General features: G+C 41.1%; 1 protein-coding gene across 1 annotated transcript in view; it reads right to left on the reverse strand.

Annotated features, from left to right (window-relative positions):
* Window positions 1-18,828, reverse strand: part of myom2b (myomesin 2b) — a 20,365-nt gene extending 1,537 nt beyond the window's left edge. Inside the window, exons 1-36 of the mRNA XM_076146977.1 lie at window positions 18,749-18,828; window positions 16,413-16,470; window positions 16,110-16,264; window positions 15,937-16,023; window positions 13,957-14,045; window positions 13,788-13,838; window positions 13,481-13,645; window positions 13,035-13,196; window positions 12,637-12,778; window positions 12,323-12,522; window positions 12,035-12,088; window positions 11,760-11,887; window positions 11,415-11,598; window positions 11,148-11,322; window positions 10,845-10,966; window positions 10,564-10,751; window positions 10,247-10,373; window positions 9,934-10,112; window positions 9,193-9,307; window positions 8,910-9,072; window positions 8,681-8,787; window positions 8,054-8,098; window positions 7,575-7,711; window positions 6,831-6,975; window positions 6,252-6,314; window positions 5,958-6,025; window positions 5,029-5,142; window positions 4,707-4,794; window positions 4,168-4,206; window positions 3,181-3,286; window positions 2,353-2,419; window positions 1,813-1,909; window positions 1,643-1,679; window positions 586-608; window positions 351-406; window positions 174-263 (exon numbers count right to left, since the gene is read on the reverse strand). Of these exons, the coding sequence (XP_076003092.1) occupies window positions 174-263; window positions 351-406; window positions 586-608; window positions 1,643-1,679; window positions 1,813-1,909; window positions 2,353-2,419; window positions 3,181-3,286; window positions 4,168-4,206; window positions 4,707-4,794; window positions 5,029-5,142; window positions 5,958-6,025; window positions 6,252-6,314; window positions 6,831-6,975; window positions 7,575-7,711; window positions 8,054-8,098; window positions 8,681-8,787; window positions 8,910-9,072; window positions 9,193-9,307; window positions 9,934-10,112; window positions 10,247-10,373; window positions 10,564-10,751; window positions 10,845-10,966; window positions 11,148-11,322; window positions 11,415-11,598; window positions 11,760-11,887; window positions 12,035-12,088; window positions 12,323-12,522; window positions 12,637-12,778; window positions 13,035-13,196; window positions 13,481-13,645; window positions 13,788-13,838; window positions 13,957-14,045; window positions 15,937-16,023; window positions 16,110-16,264; window positions 16,413-16,470; window positions 18,749-18,828 (3,906 nt within the window). The remainder of the gene's footprint in view (window positions 1-173; window positions 264-350; window positions 407-585; window positions 609-1,642; window positions 1,680-1,812; window positions 1,910-2,352; window positions 2,420-3,180; window positions 3,287-4,167; window positions 4,207-4,706; window positions 4,795-5,028; window positions 5,143-5,957; window positions 6,026-6,251; window positions 6,315-6,830; window positions 6,976-7,574; window positions 7,712-8,053; window positions 8,099-8,680; window positions 8,788-8,909; window positions 9,073-9,192; window positions 9,308-9,933; window positions 10,113-10,246; window positions 10,374-10,563; window positions 10,752-10,844; window positions 10,967-11,147; window positions 11,323-11,414; window positions 11,599-11,759; window positions 11,888-12,034; window positions 12,089-12,322; window positions 12,523-12,636; window positions 12,779-13,034; window positions 13,197-13,480; window positions 13,646-13,787; window positions 13,839-13,956; window positions 14,046-15,936; window positions 16,024-16,109; window positions 16,265-16,412; window positions 16,471-18,748) is intronic.
* Window positions 18,829-20,755: the final 1,927 nt, after the last annotated feature.

A 20,755-nucleotide genomic window follows, 5' to 3' on the forward strand; every position in this document is an offset into this window, starting at 1 on the left:
TCACAGGAGAAATTGAAGCTTTAATTTGTGGAGAAACATTAAGTCCCTATCTCTAATCTATAATCAGTGATTGGTAAAGGACGTAATAATGATATAGGAGAAGGAAGAACAATGACATCACAGACTTCTGCCTTTGACTGCCAGACCTAAATGGATTCTGATCCCTGTTGTACCTGATCATCAGGCTCAACATCTGATCCATTCTTCAGCCAGGACACCTGAGGTTTGGGGTCTCCACACACTGTACACGTCAGACTCAGAGTCTACAGGCAGAACAAAGAGGGACTTCTTAGATATTTACACATTTACAGCGACAGAAATCACACCATCAGACCTACTACACTCATTACCTTCTTCTCCATGATGGTGACCACATCAGGCAGTCCTCCCACCACCTGGCCGCGGTCTGAAACACATCATTCCCATAACACAGTCATATATTATTAACGCTTGTTGATGGAGGTTCGTGCTTTCCAAGAAATGGCGGGATGTCGACTGAAAGCTGATAACTTTACAAGATAAGAATTCCATCTGAGGTGGAAATGAATGCAGAGAAAAGCAGAGCTGACAGGGAGATGCACTCACTCTTTTCAGCGTAGGCCTCAGCCCTGCAACACACAGAGAGAAGTTAGAGAGCTCCTTTCTTCTCTTTCTCCTAAAGCAGACATCCAGCAATATACCTGACATGACCTATAAAACACTTACGTGCAATGTCAACTATCAATCCTTAATGGTCAAATTCAACAAAGCAGTACCATGTTTCTGTCAGTTGCAAAGCTAATATGTTCTACTGTGTATTTCTATTCGCTGTCTGAACGTGATATCTTTTCCATTTGGTACTTGTACTATGTAGTTTACTCTGAGAGGCTTCATCTATTTGGCCACAGGAACAACAGCATTGCTTTGTAATGAAGATAAAGGAGGTAAAGGCCGACCAGCAGCACACAAAAAAAGTGTGATTGTTGTTGCTCAGATGTGTCACTTTGAATGTTAATTACAAGATGGACTCTAATGGGTTTATAAAATACTATATGTGGGTGTTTGCTTTGGATAAATCAAGCAAGCAGGAGTGTTTATGTTTAAGATTGTGATGCAGATGGGAAGAAATGTTGCGTAAGCTTCTTTCAGACACCATTAATGACAATACACGTCTGCTCTACTCAGAGTTCATATGTACTAAATCTTAATATAATAATATAATAATAATATCGATAATATTTGTACAGTAAAGACATGAAAACCGAGCAAATGGCTGAATGTCAGTGTTTCAACTGACACAACGTTCATACAGTGTGTAAAGTGGAACAGATAATGTTGTCAATCAAAAAATAACGTGTGATGATGATGAGGATGATGATGATGATGATGATGATTATTAGCAGTCGTAGTAGCAGTAGAAGGATTTCAATTCACCTTTTTTTTCATTATAGTGTAAGTGCAGTCTGTTGGTGTTGCCTGGGCAACGTGCCAATCGGATAAGTTAATTAAGTGAGTGAAAAGCTTTGAGTTGGTTTAACTCATCATGCTGAGTGTAAAGAGGTTAAAGTGTTAAAAGCAGAGTAAATTAAGATGGGTAAAATATTTCAGTGACGTGATTTGCATTAAATGAAACAGAGATGCAGGTTTGAGCGAGAAGTCTTACTTGAGTTTCTGGAATTCGGCGAAGGCTTTCTCATAAACTGTAACAGATGAACACAAACCATGTCACCGTCATTGATCACAACATTAACTACTAGACTTTATTTACAACAAGAGAGGGAGAGAGAGAGAGAAAGAGAGAGGGGGGGGGAGTGAGAGAGTGTGAGCACTAACCATCACCACTGAGCTCCAGTGTGCGTTTGTTCGCATTCTCAGAGTCGACGATCACAATGGAGTATCTTCCTTTGTCTCTGTCTGTGGGCTCGATCACCTGCCAATCAGACATCCATCAGCCATCACTCAGCTTGTGTTTAATTCATCATCTACATATGATTTATTCATACCATGCTGAACCTGCCTGACAAAACCATAAGAGGAAGATACATTTTGTAGCTTCACTCCGAATGCTAATGTTACAGTATTTGACACATCAAAGTCAGATTAAAATGTATGATGTTTTCATCCCTCAGCAAATCCTTGTGAACAATTATTTATGGTTATTATAGATGAATATTCATAATTTCAATGATTTAGATAGATTTGTATGAGCTAGATTCTCTGGTATGATCTCTCCGAACACACTGATGTAATGAATCTAAACAGCAATAGTACCACTGACTGACATCTTATTATCTACGGCAGGTTGCCCACAATGTTACACACGAACGAGCCGCTTAAGTTGTGTTGAATGCAATACACAGCAAAGGGTGATACCTCCACTGTTGCCATATTGGAGGCTCCTCCAACCACAAACTTGTCACTGTTGGCGAGTTTAGAGTCCCTGAGGAAGGGGAGGAGGAGGAGAGGAGAGGAGAGGTTATTGGGTGGTTGTGTGCTTCTGTGTGTGTGTGTGTGTGTGTATGTGTGTGTGTGTGTGTGTGTGTGTGTGTGTGTGTGTGCTAAAGCGCTTTTCAGAGGTAATGGAAAATCATGTTTACATGCCTGCCTAATGTTATGCCTAGGGACACCAATTTCTCTCCTGCATCTGTCGTTCTCTCGCATGCTCACAAAGGATGGAGAGGTTAAAAATCTCCATAATTTCTGCTCTCTGAATAATTGAATAACAGAATAGTGGCCCCTAACTCCTGCCCCCTCTTTCTCTCTCTCTCTCTTTCTTTACCTCTTCTTTCTCTCTCTCCCTTTTGGCCGTCTCTCCTGATTTCACCCTCTGCACGTTTTATAATCTCCAGGCCAAAGTGGAGTGCTTTTAAGTGCAGCATTGCTTGTTTATAGAAAATGATAGAGTAGCGACGATTGTCACAAAGCGGAGCAATTGTACCGCAATAGCTGGGATAATGAAAACACTCACCAGCAACTACCACAACTTTTATTAAGTATATTGTTATTTTTGCCACTCCAAGCTGCTTTACTGGAGGGGAAAGCAAAACTAAGGGTTTGTGGTAATTATGTGGAGAAAGTAAAGTCACTCCCTCCTCCTTAAATGCTCCTTATAATTGATGATTATATTCTTTGGGATTATTGTGTTTGAGACGTTATTGTTCTTAATCACAGAGGTGGTATGGTAAGAGAATGGTTGCTTACCCATGATACCAGGTGACGTTCATCTCTGAGGTGTAATACTTCATGTGGCACTGCAGCTGAATGCCTGTTGCTGTGCAGTGAATCACCAGCTCTGAGGCTGCCGCACCTGGAATGGGATAAAGAGCATTAGTTGGAAATCAGAATCAAATATTTATATTCCTTCAACAGCTGCAAGCTCTGGACTCATTCTGCTGTGTAGCCGCCTGGCCTCCAGTTAAGAAATCGGTGCTAATGAAGCAGAGCAGAGTTTTCCTCCTATATGCAGCACGTATGGCACATTGAGTAAAATCGCTCAACCAGACATTATTTTATAAGTTTCTTTAAGCTGTAATACCAAAAGGAGAGTTATATAGCGTGACTCTGTGGGACTTTTCTCACTGCACGTTGGTACAAGTGTCATCCACCTGGTCACATCGCCATGGTTTCCCATTATCACAGTAATGAACTCCCTCTACTCTGCAGCCTCTGCTGTAACTGTCGCCACAGAGCTGTTAAGTGACTGCCGCTTAAAATAGGAAGGAGATGCTCCTCCACCCCACCGTGGAATTTTGAAACCATTTCACTCCATGATGACATGATGGCTGACGCTTGGAGCATCAGAACTTCTGCCACATGCTGATAAGTGTGTGTGTAGCAGCTGTAGCATGGGATTGTAAAACAGGCATCAGCAACACGACAAACCTACTAAATCTCCACCACTGTGGGGTGACTGCATGCCTGCATGCAACCTTGTTAAATGTAGCTGATTTACCCTTAATCTCCTCCGTGGGAATACAATTTATTATCACTGATGACTGTGAGTAATGATAATGTAGTGTAGCACCATTACCAGAACACATTATGTGTATGGTATGCATTTTAGCTCAGTATTATTTAATATGGCTATCTATCAGCTAGATGATAATTGAGATATGTAGCAGACATTGCGTGTGTGTGTGTGTGTGTGTGTGTGTGTGTGTGTGTGTGTGTGTGTGTGAAGACACATACCTGCCAGCTGGCTGATCTTGTTAATCGCATTATCAAAGACTAGAAGAGAGGCATAGACATGTGGGGTCAGGAAAAGAGCAGGACAGAAAAGTCATGGTGCTGCCCTCTAGTGGTAGAATATAAAGTCCTAGTAAAAAGGGTTCAAAATAACTGTGAATGTGTTTACAGGGAGAGTGTTTGGAAGGCGACACTTCGCATCATTACATCACATTAAATTTGACTTGTCTCCATGCATTGTCTGATCATCTGTATATAAGGTAGTTGGATGGATGTTCTTCATTTGTGGCGTCTATGAATGTTCCACACTGTTGTCCTGTGATTGCTTGCCAAATTCTTGTAGACAGGTGGCACTACAATGACATGATGAATACACGCAAATGACGTCATGTCAACGGTCTGATTCTCCTCAAATTTTACACAACTTACCTTTTAACAAATCCTTTGATATTTCTTAATATTTTCAGACAAGATTTAAGACAAAAATCATTCGTGCCTGTTCAGAGCTCAATTATCTAAGTAAGACACAGAGATACGATTACCTTTTCCAGAAATGTCAATTTGGCTCATATCTTTGCCTCTGTCATCGCTGATGGTAGCCTTATAAATTCCTGCTGTCTTCATGGAAAACTGAGGGAGAAACAAAACAAGAAACTTTGCACCAGCTTTGTTGTCTCAGTTTCTTCAGTTCTGAAAATAAACACATCCTGAGGTGTGTTGTTTCACAACCAGCAGGCAGAGTGTCACACATGAAAGAACACACACACACACACACACACACACACACACACACACACATACTCACACACTCACGCACTCACACACACAACGATGGTATACAGTGAGTGTGGTAGCATCCATTACCAATTTAATAGGTAGTTTACAGACTCCTGATGACAGGTCGGGTTTGACATCAGGGATGATCTCTTTGTCCTCTTTGTACCAGTGGAACTCTGACTCCTTCTTCAAGTTGGCAACCTGAGACAAAAACCAGTCACATACAGTACATTCTCAAAATATCAAACATACATTCCTGTTATCTTGGAAGCTGCGGTTTCTGTGGCAACAATACAGCAGTGGTGCCAAAATACAACATTTTTGTAACATTTACTGCGTCTAGAAAGACACTCATTCATCTCTAGTATGGACGATGATGATTCTTCTTAAGACAATATAGTGTAATAAAGTGTAATATCTGCATTCGAGATTTAATTTGGATAGGAGCATTAATATAAAGCATTTCATTAACTCATAAGTAAAAAGCTAGGATGCTATTGAAGAATTTCTACAAACCACAGCATGTTCCCTCTTGATTTACTGCATATTTCTGTTGTGCTGTGCTTTTATATGATTTCAAATGAATTCATTTGGAAAAGAACTGCCATTATCCATCCCTATAATTTGCATGAAACAGATGTTTGCTTTAGTCGGTCAAAACATTGTCATTTTAAATTTATTTTAATCACACATTCCACACAAACAAAGCCAAAGTGAAACCCTGACTGTATAATTCATTTCTGCTTTTTATTGTTTTAATCTGGAGTTTATCAGCACCAAACACATTCTGCACAGACGCTCTGCACAACGATGAGTCAGCAATCTACAAATAGGCATCCTATTGTTTAGAAAGTAAATCTTCAATAATTAGTGTGTGTGTGTGTGTGTGTGTGTGTGTGTGTGTGTGTGTGTGAGTGTGTGTGTGTGTGCGCGCGTGTGCATGTGTGTGCGTGTATGTCTGTGTGTGCTTGTGTGTGTGTGCTTGTGTGTGTGGGCGTGTGTGCATGTGTGTTTACCTTGCAGACCACAGTGACAGAGCAGTCGTCTCCAACATGAAGGGACAGGAACTCACTGAAGTGAGGACCTGCAGGGGATGAAGGAAGCAGAAAATAGAAAGCAGAGAAAGAAGAAAGTGACCGTTTGGGCCACATGCATTCTCAGGATTAATCAGCTTTTAAATGAGGTCTCAATTTTGTTAGGTTGTGAGCCAAATTTGAACTCAGAGTACAATTAATACAGCTGATGTTTTATCTAGCAACAGTCAGTGGTCATATAATGAGTCATGAGTCGTGTGTATCTGGCTTCCTTACCCTCCTTGACCCTGATGTACTCTCTCCTCTGGTAATCAGCCTCAGCCAGAGCGGCCTTGAAAGCTAAACACATACACATAAATGCATACACACAGAGTAATTATATGATCAAAGGATTGCCAGTAGATACAGTGCAGGCTTTGCAATAAATTATTGAGATAATATTCGCCTATATCCCATTTTATGAAATCCAACGTCTACATTTAAGTCTCAGCGCATCTTTCATAATGTAGTGCTTTCAACTCCCCTTTCAATTTGATTCATTGGCAGCATTCATTTGCGTGATATTACTCTTGTGCATGGGCTGTACACACACACACACACACACACACACACACACACACACAGTACTTAGACCCTACATAAATCCTGCGGAGGCTCACAAACTCAGAACAATAATAAGAATGTGAAACACTTTTGAGAATAGATTTTGCTTTGTTAAAATGAATTGAGGACCTGAATATTTGCAATGCACTAACAAAATGTCTTATCATCCCACAGCAGTTGTTAAACCTGTGAGCAGTGCTTTGCTTTGATCAGATTAGAGAGACGGTGAACATGTGGAGGCGCTTCTCTCACCATCTCCGATCAGAACCAGAGAGCTCTGCGCTTTGCCTCCTCCGTCTGTGATTTGGCAGGTGAACGTCCCCTCGTTCTCCACGGTGAAAACATCCATGATGAACTCGATAATGCCTGTAGCGACATCATGGCCCATCTTGTTGGGCTGTGGAGACACACACACACACACATGCACAGAGAGGATATATATAGAGAAAGATACACAGTACTCACAATGCACTTTCATATCACTACCGTCTATTTAAAAGAACTCATCCCGGCCTTCCCTTTTATATACTTTTATCAAGTTGAGCCTCATGCGTCTACTCTTAACGCACAGGTGATAGCGTGGTTCCTCTGGCAGAGCTTTATCTGTATGATGCTCGCTGTTGTGGGATGCAGATCAGAGGAAAGTGCAGCATCCCCAAAATATGAAACTGCATCACCGTGTGTGCCAATAAATCGCTCAAGCTGCCGGATCAGTGGGAGATCTGTCAGTGTGATTCTGATAAGTGTTCTTTACAGATAAAACTTGTTAGCATTTTTATTGCTTTCTATCTGGTTCATCCATGTAGCTTGAGGTCTATCTTATCTAGTTTATGTGCAAGGAAATCCTGCCAATATACACACAAAGTACACATGAATATACACATGAAGAAAGCTATTTGCACCTTTGGTATGCTTGTTTACTCAGATTTTTGGTTAAGAAAAACAGCATTTTCCTGTGGCTCCCTAACTGCTTATATTCCTCAGTTTGAGTCTTACAGCAGCTCCAGACAATTCCTTGTTGTTGGCAAAGAACTTGTAGGTGACGTTGGATGAAATCTCTTCAGCCTGGAGCCAGAACCTCATTCTGCCTCTCTCCAAGATCTTGTAGGACAGCTCTGACTTGAGAGGGATGACTAGAGATGAGATGAGAGGAGAGGAGAGGAGAGGAGAGGAAAGGAGAGGAGAGGAGAGGAGAGGAGAGGAGAGGAGAGGAGAGGAGAGGAGAGGAGAGGAGAGGAGAGGAGAGGAGACAGGTGATGCAAAAGCAGGTAAGATTTTTCAGGATTATCAAATAAAAAGATAGCATTTGTGCCTGAAATGATAAGAAAAATCCAAGGTTCAAAGGGAACGACAACAAAGGCAAGAGAAGGCATGAAAGAGAGAAACGGAGAAGGAGGGCAGAAGATAAAAGACGAGGCTGAGACAAAGTGTTGAGGACAAGAGAGAGAATGTGTCGTACAGACAGTCAGACCTACTTGGGTGCCTGATATCATAGCTGCGCGCCAACATCTTCTCCAACTCTGAAACAAAGACACAAAGTGTTTCATTTCATTCAGCCGCAGGCACTAAGGAGTCGTGAAAACCCTGGCAACACTTGCATGCCATGTGTGTCACAGCAGCAGCTACTTCAAATGATATAATGATGATGGGTGATGTGGAGCTGAACAGGTTAATACTGTTGAGTGAATATGGAGGAATAATAACATTTTCACAATGCAGGTCCCCAGAAATCGGTTCCATACACACCTGACTTTAGAAGACTAGAACACCACTAATGGACTCCATGATGATGATGATGATGATGATGATGATGATGATGATATAACAATCATTGTTCCCGCTTTTTATACTTCATCACGACTACCTGATCTCCCCATACATATTCTTTATTTATTTTGAAATTTGCTTAAAATTGAACTTTCGATGTATATAATTGTCCAACTGGGCTTTGCTGCACGACTGTTCCTGTATTGATGATGTTTTGCATTTAAACCAACTACTTATGTTGATAGATGCAGCTATAACTGCAAAAACCAAACAGTGCTGAAGGAGCCTGTAAGTGTTTGAGCAGCAGTGATTGATGACAGTGAGGTTGTTCCTACCCTCAGCAGAGATGGTGTAGCTGGATGAGACGCCGTCTGTGTTGGTGACACCAACAGAGAACGTCCCAAAGTCCTCCATATTAGCGTTCTTAAAGATCAGCTTAGTGCTACAGACACAGACAGAGTCAATACATGAAGAATTATTTACACGCAGAAATGTGTGTATGTGTGTGTGTGTGTGTGTGCGTGTGTGTGTGTGTGTGTGTGTGTGTGTGTGTGTGAGTATTACGTGTTGCCTTCTGTTTTAACCACAGTTCCTTTGGAGAAATCTGTGATTTCATGGTAATTTTTCTTCCAAATGAACTGTGAGCTTTCGTGCATTTGGCAGGACTCAAAGGACAGAACGATGTCACCGGACTTCTCATCCACCACACAGGACACCTCCTGGGAACCTGCACAAACACACGCAAAACACACCCACAAAGTGATCATTCTGTGATATAATGCCACCTGGGGATGTACTTTAGTTAAATGGATTGTGATACAGACTGGATTATATATGTAAAGGTTACCTGACACAGCTTTGGCAATCACGGGGTCAGAGGCCAGTGAGGCCATACCAACGCCTGCATCATTGACCGCCCGCACCCTGAACTCATAATTACCTCCCTCCTCCAAGCCGGTCACCTGGAGGGAGAAGAGATATGCTGGTTGGTACATTTTTTTTTACTGTTGTTTGCAAGAAATACAGGAGTGACGTCCGTAGTGTTTGAAATAATAATAAGTGTTTTTAAGGTATATTTGGCAGTTGGAATACAAAGTTGTACTTGAATTATGAGATCTATCTACAAAAAAACAAACAATAACTTATTCTGTACTTATTTGTAGTATGTATACTGACGACGATGATACTATGAACACCTATTGCTTGTATTCTCCACTAGAGGTCAGTGTAACACTGTTTTACACTCGACTTCAAAGAGTTGTCAACGTGGAGACACACCAGATGATGGAACAATAACATCATTCTTAGAGATAAATTACAGTAGCGTGGTGAAAGAGTGCATTCCTAATTATTAATTCATTTAACAATAAAAATCCAAAGTTTAAATCTGCCCTCCGGAATGCAAATACGGAATGCATCAAGATTTATTCAATAAAGGTTTTCACATCAAACATAGAGGAACAGGGTAGCTTTGCTTTTTTATTTACGTTCAGATTTTTAGGTTGCCAGTGTGAAAATCATGCCACAAACTGCTGATCTCAAATGAATAAACTTCAATAACGATGATTCATCAGAACAATGAGCTCACCTTGACGAAGCGGTGACTGACAGCTGTCTCGTTAGAGGTGGTCCACTCACTGGTTCCCGCCTTGGCATACTCAACATGATAGCCTGTGATTGGTCCAGAGCCGCAGTAGACAGGCTTTTCAAACTCAACCACAACAGAATCATTTCTCACCTCGCAGTACGACAGGTCATAAGCAGGGCCTGGGACACAAAGATGCATTTACGTGAACATCCTACAGGGCTCATGCCACAGTCACAGCCATTAGAAACCAGCTTAAGCTTTATACTGTATGTTAGTTACTGATATCATCTGATTTTAGAAGATGATGACTAACCAGGCTCTGGGAAAGTCCAGGCCTCACAGGTGAAGTCGGCTGAGTGTTGGGAGGCTGGTCCAAGGCCAGCGAGGTTGGCACCATACACCTGGAACTGATACACTGCCCCTCCTGTCAAGCCCTCCACCTGTTTGTGTCGTCAAGGTTACAAGGTCAGTCATTATCATCCGAAAACAAAAAACAAAAAACAAAACAACACTCCATACAAACAGAATCGGAGCTCAAACAAGCTGGAAAAGAGCTGCAGAATTCTCATTATTCATTTGAATAAATCATTACTGCATGGTGAATGTGAATGAACATGAATGTTATTGTACCTTATGAACTCTGTCTGCAAGTGGTGGGATGTTGATCTCCCTCCACATGGTTGTTCCACTGCGTCTCTTATCTAGATAATAATCCTTGACCGCTGACCCTCCAGAGTGAAGAGGAGCCCTCCAGTTCACAACCATCGAATGGCCGTCACAACTCAGCAAAGCAAGGTGATACGGAGCAGATGGTGGGGCTGAGAATGCAATAATGGAAATTTAGGACAACAAAGCGCAACTAAATAACCATTATTAAAAATATGAAGTTTCATAAATATGTCGGTACAGACTGAGGGCGGCTTTGACGGACAGTGGTGCAGACTCCTGGGATTCTTCACTGAGACCCAGCTCGTTAATAGCCTGGACACGGAAAACATAGGATTCCCCTGTGGTCAGACCACTAACCACAAACCTGAAAAAGGACACAAACACACACAGTCCTCCTGTAAACTTCCTGTGACAGCCAGTGATCTGTGACACTGTGGGCCCAGATGAAAACGATGAGACGATCAGCTTGGCAATTCTGGATCATTACCTCTAGTTTCACATGCAATCACTTAAAAATGTGCAAATAAACACAGTGATTAACATACTTGGTGCCCTTGTGAGGTTTATGATTGGCTGAGACCCAGTCCTTCGACCCTGCCACACATTGGTCAATGTAGTAGCCAATCAGGTTGTTAGGATCCTTGGGTGGAGCCCACTGGATGAGCACAGAAGTGTCTGTCTCCCTGGTGGAAAACACCTGACCAGGAGCAGACGGCACTCCTGAAGAGAAGAATAACAAATACGCATGTGTTAGTTCACATGTATACATATTATAACCTACATGATTTGCCCGACATTAAGGAGGAACAAACCTTTCAGTGCAAGAGTCTCCACTGCTTCAGATGGCGCTGATGCCCCACTGGCTCCATACATGTTGGCAGATGAAACTCTGAAGATGTATTTTGTACCCTCTGCAAGGTCAAAGACGGCATAACGGGCAGAACGAATCGGGACCTGAGTGTTCACACGCTGCCAGTTACTAGTGCGCACCACGGACTGTGGGTGAGACACACACACAAAATAATGTCAAATCTTTGTAACGTGCCTAATCAAGATTTAATTTCATCATACAATCCAGCCACATGATAGCTTTTCTGAGTTTTTTGAGTATATATAGTACAAAGAGACAACAGCAGAGGGAAAACCATGGCTGTTACCTTTTCTATGTAGTACCACATAGGAGCCTTGCCGCAGTATGCTGGAGCTGTCCAACACAGGACAACATAAGTCCTGTCTATTTCTGAGACATGGACGTTTGATGGGACACCAGGGGGCTTTCCTTCAGCTAGACACACAAACATACACACAGGTATTATTTGTCTTTCCCGAATTTGTTCAAAAGTTAAGAAGACAATATGAAATGCTTGCCACTGTTATAATCCTATTGTGGCAAGTACATGTATCTATGCGTTCATTAACATTTATGACATACCTTCGACTTCCTCCATATAAGACACCACACCCAGTTTTCCTCCAAGTTTCTTTGCTATAACAAAGAAATCGTAACTTAAGTTGAAGTTTGCTGCTTATTCAGAAAAAAGCACAGTTGGAACACATGGACACATTTATCAGGTTTTGTAAACATTTCTCTGATACTTGTACAATTAGATCTGGAATCACAAATTGTATTAATCTAAATGAAAATACAAGAAAAAAAGCCACATTTTTTACATCATAGTTTTACATCTTTGACATGACTAATGGAAGTCTTTAAACGCACCTTGGAGCCTCTCAAACTCAGTGGGGTCCAGGGTGGCGACAGGGTCAGACATACGGGATGGTTTGCTGATTCCGTGGGAGTTGACGGCTCTGACTCTGAAGGAGTAGGAGTGGCCCTCAAACAGCCCAGATACTGGGTACTTACAGATCTTTATGGGTTGACTGTTGCACTGGCTCCATTCTTCTGTCCCAACCTCACATCTGATACATAAGGATGAAATAGTGAAACATTACAGGACACATGAGATTAACCCAGTGGTTCCCAAACTTTTTCTGCAAGGCCCCCCTTTTGCAGATAAGAAAATCTTCTCATACTTGTCCACAAAGTATCCCAGGATTGGGCCCTCTGTGGTTGTATTAGGAGGCTTCCATGACACAATGACATAGTCAACATTGGCATCGTGGATCTTGATGTCCATAGGAGCACCAGGAGACTTGGGAATCGGAGGAGGACCATCTACACAGGAGGTAAGAGAACAACATTCATTTATTCAAGTATAGTAACCTAACAAGAGAAAAATCTGGAGATAGTATGTACTGGTTTAGACAGATAAGAATAACAATTGAAAAATGACAATAGAAATCCTGCAGTATTGACAGGATGAAAGTGATTCAAAGCTCCTTACACACAGTTGTGATGATTGATTTCAAGTCTTATATCAGCCTCTCATTAACTCCCTCCACCGTCTGCGCAGCCATCCATCATACTTTACCTGCCACGGAGATAAATGCACTGTGTTCTGCGCAGCCCCCTTTTGTGACCATGCGCAGCGTGTAGAGGCCTTCATCATCTTTGTAGAGGTGAGGAAGACTCAAGGTGGAGACTCCTCTGCCGGTTTCGATCTTCACCCATTTAGAATCAAAAAGACGAGTATCTACAAATGAAATAAAGGATAAATAGGAGAATAGAATAGAGAAGGTCTTATTTCAGCGGTAACATTGTGATAGAAGTATATTTATATTATTTATGAATTAGTGGACTGTTTAAGTACTTTCAGCAGAATGAATTAGTAATAAAACATAATCCATAAAATATTCTGCCAAGCCTCTGGGTGAAGGTCGACATGATTGAGTTGGTGGGAGCTGTGGTGTGCAATATATTTAACGAGCAATTATAGTGTCATTATATTGTCATAAAATGGTACTTAATAACAATTACCATCTCTATACCACTGTGCCTCAGGCTGCAGGTTGGCCAGGTTGGGGTTGATGATCATGTTGGCAGTCAGAGATGCAGAGTCTCCCTCAGTAGCAAACACTGGGCCAAACTTCACCACAAAAGTGATGTGGATCTTAGTGTACTGGATCTGAGGAAGCATGCCGGCTGAGAAGGTAGGGCGAGGAGGACAAAACAGAAGAATGACATGGAACAAAGCAGAACAAAGTGAAATAATGTACTTTTATGAACGTTATTATTTGTTGTCAGCTGTAGAAGATAACAAATATAATGATTGCGTGGTGCCTACCTGAGAAAGGCAACCATGAGTACGGACAGGACTCGTCCCCTTGCCTATATCCTACATGACCAACATAACAAAATGTAATCATTATCAGCAATAGGCAACTGTAACAACTAAAATAATGTATGACTTTGTGGACACACTGGTCGACTTGTGATGCAGCAGATGAACTCACTCTTGACAATAACCGCGGCTTGACTAGAGGCCTGTCCATGGAGGTTAGTGGCCACAGCAGTGTACTGAGCTGTATCATCAGTAGAGCATCTGTAGAAGCAGAATCAATAAAAACAATTAGAGGAAGTTAAGCTATTCCAGATCAACAACACAACTAGTATCCTCAAACATTCTGCTTCAAAGGAACTGAAAGCAAAGATTTGTTTTTAGGTTTTAAATCTAAATCTAAGTACAACCAAATGGACCTATATTATTCATCCATGTTATTATATAATGATGCATGGGATGATGTCTTATTCAGGGTGCAGGGTAAAGTTGATAGAAGGCTTATTCACACATAAAACCTGGATTGTGGGATCAGTTATCCTGCTGAGGTTGAGATTTTCACACATATGGCGCTGTGAAAAAATAAAAATGTGTCCACTGATGCTCACACTCAACTTAACTTGAGCGTTGCAGACCTGGATACACTGTCCAAAGCCTTTTTTCAAGGCATTGTCACTAAAAGGCTTGTGTGTAGTCAAATCAAAATTACTGCTGCAAGATTTATACCTGACGAGTTGAAAATGGAACGCATAATAACTTTTGTGCATGTAAATGTCGCAGTTTACATTTCCCTTACAGGCAAATGATTTAAGATTTTCTGAACTCTTATGCCAGCATTTTGTAGGGAATATTAATCCATGCGTTTATGTTCATATGCTTATGGGAGACTGCTACAGCGAGGGAGGTCAAATCCCTGTTTATATACGCTGCTCATAGTCTCCTGCCTCTCGCTCTCGCTCTCGCTCTCGCTCTCGCTCTCGCTCTCGCTCCCTGTCCTTCCCGTATCGCCATCTTTCCCTCCCTCTCTATATTTCTTCCTCTCTGTCTCACTAACTTTTCCACAACCTCATGTTACACCCATATCACCTAACGTAAATTCTGCCACTGCTAGATGAGGAGGCCCGAAGCAGTCAGACAGAAATGCCCAGGGAGGTTATGTGGGGATGGAGGGGGCTCCAAAGGATAGGGGTAAGGGGGGGTTAGGTGGATGGGGGGGTGGGGTGTAAGGTGGTAAATACTTTGTAGATATTGGAGAATGTGAGTACAGCAGTGGGGAAGACTCAAGCAGTGGATTTGAATTATAGTAAAAATACATTTCTAAATCTATTCAGCAAACACTAAGCATAACATTGGTACTGTGGTGTGATTTATATGGGTTTTATATTAAGCACAGACTTAAATTGGAAGGGAAAATGTACGTAGTGTGGGGGGTCAAATGGCACAAATGATTTGCCTAAATCAGTCATAAAGTCATGTGTTGTAAATTGGTTTAACTTTAGGATTCTTTATTTTCTGTCTTTCATTTGAATAGAAGTTTGTTACAGCTTGCACACTTTAAGTGTGTAATAGTGAAAACTGTCTTTATGCTTTTAAGATGAAATCAGAGACCTGACAACAAAATAATAATTCAAATTTGATTGATTTAATTTACTTTAAGTAACATTGACATGTTTGTCAAATGATATCAAATCCTTTTTTTTGTACACTTCTGTTGACTGACTGTGGGCTGAGCTGTAAGTAGCTGACAGAAGGAGTTGACGGTGATTGGATCTGAGGAGTGACGACTGAGAGAAGGCTGGAGTGTCAGGTAACACTGGGGTCAGCACTTGAACAGCTGAGCCTCCTCAGACTGAAGGGTGGGCAGGGTCTAATGTTGTCGCCTATCAGCTAGACGGGAAAGCTTCTGTGATTGTTTGGGGTCTGGGAAACACCAACTTAGTGCAGTGGACTGGCAGTTGCTGATCTATCGGGAGAGTGAGCTACACATCTAATTACCGGGTTGAAAAGTAACAGATGAATATAATCATATTGGGATCATTTGGTGACAGTTTACAAATAATCGCTCAGTCCAGTTCAGTTCCCAGCCAACATCTGTCCAACTACTGCACCAACCAATAACTACAGCCCTAATGTTTAACTTTAAGTTTGGATTTACCTGGCTATCTCCAGAGAATGGCATCCAATATTGTCTTCCACCAGGTAAGTGCCAGAGGACAAGTTCAGGGTCACACCATCTTTATACCTAAAGGACAAAGCAAATATCCACCAGCCAGCGTCACCTACAAGCCCTCATCATTACTAAGATTAATGCTGCTATGTCCTACTCACCATCGCACCACTGGCTTGGGGAAGCCTTCAACAGTGCAGAAGAGTTTAATGGGAGTGTTTTCATACACAGTGTGGGATCTGAGTCTGACCAGGAAGCCTGGTCCCCTGATCATTGGCTCCTCACGCACATACTTCTCCGGCATCTTCATCTTCACCTACACAGGCATAAGAACAAACATCATATAAAGTGAAGATGCAACCCCTGGCGTACTAGTCGACCAAAAGGAGCTCAGCCACTGTGTGTGTCGTACATGTTTCATCCAACAGTCAATGTCTGCAGAGGAAAAACGTGTAGATTCTTACCACTTCCTGGATGCGAACATGTGATTTGTACTGATAATCCTCCGCCGCCACCTTAGAGCTAAACACAGACACTCAGTCAGTCTAGAAGTCAGATTTAGAAATACTATGTTGCCCCGAACATCGGCTGGGAGTTATATAATGCAGACCCGTAATATTCAAGTGCTTTTAAATATTACTGTCACATTATGTAACTGTGTATGAAACTGTGTGGTGCCGTGTATAGTGTAGACTGGGTCCAAAATAAAGTTGGAGCCATTCTGTATTTTTCATCACTGTTTACACATAGTTATGAGCTTAAATAGAGAGCAAACAATGGGTGAGCACAGACGCTCTACTGGCCTGTAGGCCGCCATGATAAGGGACAGGATGTACAAGCTTGATGTTGATTGATGCATGGACCTTAGCAGTGGAATAAGACAGGATAACACTGATCCGTCACAGTCTGTCATGGCTGTCCTGACATGCAAAGGGGGTAAACAATGCACAAGGAAAATCAGTAAATAAATAAATCACTTTTTGAGCAAAAAATATATGTTTAACAAATCAGCCAACTCCCCACTCTGGATGAGTTCCTCCCAGTCATTGTTCAGGGCACATACGACTCATATTTAGGTGAGGCTGGAATAAAAGATGGTAACATAAATCATCAGGTAACCTCTGTTACTGTCTTGGTTACTCTCTGTCACTACATTAGTAAAAACAACACAGTTCAGCTCTTTGTGTTAGCAGTCCTCATTTAGAAAGCACCCGATGTGTTAACTATATGAAGCTACATGAAGTCAACAACAAGTGAACAAATGAGATTTATGTTCTAGTAGGTAAAGAGATGAGACACATTAGCAGGCACTCCATGTTACACACGCACACACACACCACTAAATTACTATCAATACACAGCATGACTAATACAACACAACTTCTACTAAAGTTCTTCTAATCACACATTAATCACAAGATTTAAACCTTGTTATGTGTCACTACTAAAGCAGCAGGTAAGGGTGTGGGGGAGAGGGGGGGAGACTGACTGTTCTCTAATAACATAGTATGGTATCCCAGCTGTGTGCCTGTCTTTTTGATCCAAACATGCAAGCTCCAGCCGCACTGCAGCTACACTGCAACACTGCAACACCGACAAATCATAGCAATGAACCTGACAGCCTGCAAACTACTGAAAGCACAGGTTGTGTTTTCATTAGCAAGTCTGCTTTTTTTTTTTAGGCTAAGGAGGTGATTTTAGATACCTTACGATGTTATTGCCCCACTAACAAGCCTCTACTGTGTCTTAAAGGCTAAAATATGTAACCGTTTGAAGTGTGAAGTGTGCATAAATGGCTTCTGTTAGGGTAGGAAACATCCATTTCCCCACCTAACCAACCACCACATATGCTCTTTATTTAGACATGCATTTATGGACATATACACTCTATGTACTATATGTCAATAAATGTATATGGTTATTTACATATATGAAGTGCTTAAATATATAACCGCACAACATAAAATATTACTTACTGTACAATATGTGCATTACTAAATCAATTAAGTGACCCCAGTTTTTTAGAGTGAAAAGTAAGAATGACCTGATGAAACTGTTTGGTCCCTGATCCTGACTCATTATTGATATTTTCCCTTTTGAATTACCATCCCATTTTCGGTAAGACGTAAATGAAACCTGAAGGTAGTCAGCATCTCCATCACCATTAACATGAATGATTTTCTAGAGTTTTGTTCAGCATCTTTGGGAAAAGTAGCCTCAGCTGCTCTGATCATTTGGAGAAAGTCTCTTCATCCATACAGCTTACAGGAGATACTGAAGTCTAAATGTGATTGTTATCCAGTCACATCATTTTGGACTCATCTACAAATGTGAATGATGCTGGATGAAGGAGACAAAAGCATATATTGTTTTAATTCCTACACAGTTGTGCTGCCACTGTTTAATCTTCTGTTTATCCTCAGTGAAAGTGAGGTTACAAATACACCACAGTGTCTTAATGGGGCACAATGGGACATTTTTCACAGTAGATCAAATAAACAAAGTATCAGAGTGATCAGATTACTTCATATAGTAACAATACATTTCATTCAAATGACTGTCTCCGGCCCAGAGCCATCCCTGCTGAAAATGATTTCATAAAGTTAAGATATACCAGTAATGGTTTAGTTTGGTTTTAGATTTTGTTTTATAATGTTAGGCACTAGTGTTAGTGCCCGAGTTACATGCTATGACACAGCTTACTACTGTTACCAGACTTCTATTAGTTATATTAGGACCACGTTGGTACTGTGTCAGCATGAAGTCTTTGCTTTTAGTTGGAATTAGTCCACAGTTGTACCTGGTGTACTCTTTAACCACATATTTGCTTTGTTTGTGGTGGAATTCCTGGTTGTAACTTCTGCGTTTCCACAATGACATTGTGACACCGTTGATATTGACCTGTTGAACCAGTAACACACACATTGACTGACAGGGTAACAGAAAACTGTAGATACTCACCTTCAATCAGAGAATATAAATATCTGGAGATGTCAGGGTACAAAGTTTCAAATTAAACATTTGGTGACAAGAATACAAGAAAAGTATTTATTATCTATGAGTCAATGCAATAACAATAGCTGCTGTACTATTTTGAGTTTATTGTACGTCCTGGAATCCAGACATCACACACACACAAGCACACACAGACACAAGCCTTAGAAGTTCACATGTCTGAAATGATTTTAATGACTTTTTCAGCTATCACACGTACACACAAGCACACCCAAAACAAATAAACACCAAGGGCATACTATGTTCTATTATTGGACCAGTACCTGTTATGGATACATACTGAATATTGGCTACAAGAAACAGCAGAACAGCTGTGTCAAAGTTTTCCAACCCTTACCCTTAGTCTAAATCAGAGTTAGGACCAAATTGTGGTAGAACATTACCAATCTTATTTGGACCAAAACAAACTTACTTTTTCATGTCCCTCAAATGCATCATCTCATCCATCTACACTTGCACACAGTTTAGGGGAATTGAAAAGCTTTTAACGCCATTGCAGGACACTCTTCTCTACAGATTCACAAATCGTCAGCACTCTGTATTCTCAGTGTGCATCAGTGATGCAAGACGCATGGACCTTAATGTGATATATTTATAAGGTAACATGCGACTAAGAAACTACCCTGGTCGTTCAGTCTGCATTTTGCTATGAATAGCATTTCATTACATCACCGTGTTCATCTTAAATAGCTTACCTCTGAGTCATGTATTGGCCGTTTGCAAGTTTGTCATACTTTGCCTGCCACTGCTCAGAAAGTGGCAATGTTATTGTTGTTTATTTGAAGTCAGCGCTACGTAGTCTTAGAGGAGGGATCAGTGTCTGTGGTGACACCTGACTGAAGATAACCATTACATTTTATGGGTAAATAAAATTAAATCACTGTGTTGTGGCATTGGATCTGAGTCACACAATAAGGCAGAAAAGCTGAACAAATGCTCATTAGGTCACTTAATCTACATTTGTCTTTGTAAGGCCTGTAAAGATGATCTGTTTGCCTTAATGTGAATATCTTTCAGTGTGAGGAGATGTACTGCAGGTTTCAGATGGATCATATTTACACTGTATAAACAATTTATTTCCATTCAAGTGTGTGGCTGTGTGCAGTAAATCCTACACACAGCCAATAAAAAAATTGTTACTTTTAGGTGAATGACAGTAGCTGACATAAACACATTTTACAGTACCCCACAGAAAGAGCTTAACTACACTTCACACAACATACATCACGCATGCACAGTGACATTCGAGCATAATTGCCTTACATCACCCCAGAGAGCAAGAATAAGGTCATCTGAAACACAAACCTATCCCTCCGTGCCCAATCTCACCCTGAGAGCCACTGAGCCCATCCCATCTCTCAAACACTCATTTTAGCTGTAAGGGTCCTCACTCTAACTAATATAAAAGCAACATAACTCACTTCGACTGGCCCCAAACTGTCAGTCAAGCAGCCACCCAACCCGACAGGTGACACCACAACGTTTTAACCCCGACCTCTACTCTATCACCTAAAGTAAATAGTGAAAAATACTATCCTTCTTTGCAATTTTCTTTATATGTAATATGGTGCAGTAACATTTAGGAAATAATGCACAACCTAAATTTCACCTTCATAATCTCTTTTTTCAACAAGTAGCAAAAAAGTTGCCAAATTATCTGGTTGCAGACAAATTATGATTTGAAGAATTCGAACGTATTGAGTTACTCAATGAATTACATTGTTCTATTTAAGCAAGAAATGTGTCTACATTCCATTCAGTGACTCAGAAAATGTGAATTCCAGTTCCTCCG

The sequence above is a fragment of the Genypterus blacodes genome, unplaced genomic scaffold (genome assembly GCF_046128005.1).
Source record: "Genypterus blacodes isolate CSIRO-AG114 ecotype Tasmania unplaced genomic scaffold, CSIRO-AGI_Gbla_v1 ptg000036l_1, whole genome shotgun sequence".
Classification (NCBI taxonomy): Eukaryota; Metazoa; Chordata; class Actinopteri; order Ophidiiformes; family Ophidiidae; genus Genypterus; species Genypterus blacodes.